At 45.2% G+C, this 3,344-nt stretch overlaps 1 protein-coding gene across 1 annotated transcript in view; it reads left to right on the top strand.

Annotated features, from left to right (window-relative positions):
* Positions 1-3,344, top strand: part of OSGEP (O-sialoglycoprotein endopeptidase) — a 15,574-nt gene that overhangs the window by 9,675 nt on the left and 2,555 nt on the right. The window contains exons 4-6 of the mRNA XM_003797302.3: positions 2,736-2,831; positions 3,003-3,052; positions 3,205-3,283. Coding sequence (XP_003797350.1) covers positions 2,736-2,831; positions 3,003-3,052; positions 3,205-3,283 — 225 coding nt within the window. The remainder of the gene's footprint in view (positions 1-2,735; positions 2,832-3,002; positions 3,053-3,204; positions 3,284-3,344) is intronic.

The raw sequence follows: 3,344 nt of genomic DNA, 5'->3' as shown, positions 1-3,344 counted from the left end.
TGTGGTTTTTGTTTTTTTGTTTTTTTTGTAGTTTCTGGCTAGGCTGGGTTTGAACATGCCACCTCTGGCATATGGGGCTGGCACCTTACTCCTTTGAGACACAGGCGCTGCCCCTAAGTGGCTTTTTTTAATTAGAGAAAGCCAGCATTACAGAGAACTTAAGAGTTGGCCTTGGGGCCCTTCTTGAGTCTCACTATGTTACCCTCGGTAAAGTACCATGGCATCACAGCAACCTCAAACTCTTGGGCTTAAGCAGTTCTCTTGCCTCAGCCTCCCAAGAAGCTGGGACTACAGGCACCTGTCACAACGCCCAGATATTTTTTTTGATGCAGTTGTCATTGCTGTTTAGCAGGCCCGGGCTGGGTTCAAACCCACTAGCCTCAGTGTATTTGGCTGGTGCCCTAACCACTGAGCTACAGGCACCAAGTTGGGGGCCTTTCTTCTTGCCAAAGGTGGACACAGCATTGACAAAGCACTGATTGTATTGCATCCACCTCTTAGCCTGACCTGTCTTCTTCTTCTTCTGTTTGGCCACCTTAGTCAACTTTTCCCTGCTCAGGCCAGTGAACCCTGGACTTTACCTCCGAGCATGCTGCTGGCTACTTCCAGAGTTGTCAGAGCCTCCACCCCACATTAGCCCAGTATAGCCTCATCTTTTAGGGATATGACTGCTAGGAGCATGACTTAATCTTCTGGGCAGTGCCCTCTAGTGAGGCTACATGAACCTTCATCTGGGCAGCTGTCTCTTGGCTGGTCACCTCAAGGGCGTGTAGCTCATGGGCACCAACAAAGAGCTGCACGTTGGTGAGTGTGGAAGGCAGGGCCTGCCAGGGAGTTTGGATCGGAGACTAGATCAGAGTCACAGAGCACACTCGATTTCTCCCATGCCCTCTGACCTTGGGGCCAACACACTTCTAGCCCTCTGAATTTATTTGCTTTTATCCAAGACTTACCTGCACTGCCTTTCAAACTTCATTTTGTGAAATTGTTATTAAAGATGCATGTCTTCCCATGAAAATAACATGGGAACTTCAAGTAGCTGGTTGAGGCCTGAAGGGTAACATGCATAGTTAGGGACTTGGGTTTTAGAAAACAGCAATTATAAGGCCGGGCACAGTGGCTTACTCCTGTAATCCTAGCACTCTGGGAAGCTGAGGCAGATAGATCACCTGAGCTCACAGGTTCAAGACCAGTCTAAGCTAGAGTGAGACCCCTGTCTCTAAAAATAGCTGAGTGTTGTGGTGGGCACCTATGGTCCCAGCTACTGAGGAGGCTGAGGCAAGAGAATCACTTGAGCCCAAGAGTTTGAGGTTGGTGTGAGCTGTGACACCGTGGGACTCTACCCAGAGCAACAAAGTGAAACTGTGTCTAAAAAAAACAAAAGAAAGAAAGAAAAAGAGAACAGCAGCTCAGGCGCAGTTGCTCATGCCTGTAATCCCAGCACTTGGGAGGCCAATGTGGTTGGATTGCCTGAGCTCATGAGTTCAAGACCAACCTGAGCAAGAGCAAGACCCCATTTCTAAAAAATAGGTGGGCTCTGTGGCAGGCACCTGTAGTCCTAGCTACCTGGGAGGCTGAGGCAAGAGAATTACTTGAACCCAAGAGTTTGAGGTTGCTGTGAGCTCAGATGCCATGGTACTCTACCAAGGGTGACCAAGTGAGACTCTGTCTCAAAAAAAAAGAGAGAAACAGTGGTAGTTTTCTCTTCCTCTTCCTTTTTGCTATTTTCTTAGGTTTAAAAAACAGGGATGGCAATTGGGTGGAGAAGAGTAGGTAACAGAAGTAGAAATAGGATTTTTTTCTTCCCCTTTTGTCATCAGCTTTTTCATAGCAGAGTTATATCTGCATTAGAAAGGAAGGAAATTCCTAACAGCAGCAGGAAGGGAAAAGGACTCTTATGGTCTTTAGGAAGCCTCTAGTGTCAGAAGTATAGAATATATGTGTCAGTAGATAACAGAAATTCTCTGTGCTAAAAGTTGGTTACATGAAGAATGGGCTTAAGTGGATTCCCACTGCTGAGTTGTGTGGATGATTAATCTGACCTCATGAGATTGAATGAGTTCTTTATTTCTACCTTTTCTCTTGTTGTTCTGGCAGGATAATCTAGAAGGATTCTTATTCTTTGATTCCAGGAAGGAAAGCCTGATCTCTAGTCTACACTGTCAAGACTACCTTGAAGGGTTATATCAAGAATTTCTGTCTGGGTGGCGCCTGTGGCTCAGTGGCTAGGGCGCCAGTCCCATATACCAAGGGTGGTGGGTTCAAACCCGCCCTGGCCAAACTGCAACAAAAAAATAGCCAGATATTCTGGTGGGCCCCTGTAATCCCAGCTACTCGGGAGGCTGAGAATTGCCTATGCCCAGGAGTTGGAGGTTGCTGTGAGCTATGAACACCACAGTGTTCTACTGAGGGCAATAAAGTGAGACTCCATCTCTAAAAAAAAAAAAAGAATATCTGAGCTAGAAAAATGTACTTGAGGTGATACATTTTGTTTTTGCTTCTACCCTAATCTAGATTATCTTTTGTAGATTAGGAATTAGCTCTGGGAATCCTTAAGGTATACAAATTTCTTCTAATAGAAGAGCTATACAAAAACTCCCCATTGGGAAAGCACTTTTTTCCATTTCTTATTGGAAGCTCTGGTTGCCATGTTGTTCCTTTGCTTTGTTCTCCCCCAAAGCCAAATAATCCTCTTTACAGACTTGAGGTTTCATGGACATCCTCATCACCCTTAGGTGATTGCCTACTCAGAACATCGTTACCGCATCTTTGGGGAAACCATTGATATTGCTGTGGGTAATTGTCTGGATCGTTTTGCACGGGTGCTGAAGGTAAGCCATTGGGGCTGCTGAGAGCATTAGATGTGGGTGAATTTCTGGGAAGCCGTGGAAGTGGAGGCAGGGAGTAGTAAATAAGCTTAGGCTTTCTGTATATTTGATTTATCCTATATATTTGATTTATCCTCTTCTATTCACTTCTATATTATTTTTTTCTTCTACTAGATTTCCAATGATCCAAGTCCAGGCTACAACATTGAACAGATGGCAAAGCGGTAAGGGGACATAAGGTGGAAGGAGGCTGGCAGCTTGGGCTTCAGGGATTTCCCCATATACGGTATATATTAAGAAGGTTTGGGAGGGGTTTTGGATGGTGAGCAGTCAGCTGGCTAAATGTTTAGTGCCTTATACACTCATTCCCACTTAGAGGCAAGAAACTAGTTGAGTTGCCATACACTGTAAAAGGGATGGACGTCTCATTCTCAGGCATCCTGTCTTTCATTGAGGTGAGTATTGACTTGAGTGTGAGAGAGGTGAGACAGGGGTATTTCATGCTTTTTTTTTTTT

The sequence above is a fragment of the Otolemur garnettii genome, unplaced genomic scaffold (genome assembly GCF_000181295.1).
Source record: "Otolemur garnettii isolate 467f Iridium unplaced genomic scaffold, OtoGar3 scaffold00114, whole genome shotgun sequence".
In the NCBI taxonomy this organism is placed as follows: Eukaryota; Metazoa; Chordata; class Mammalia; order Primates; family Galagidae; genus Otolemur; species Otolemur garnettii.
Note: the sequence above shows the minus strand (reverse complement) of the source record. Positions and strands in the feature narration are given on the sequence as shown.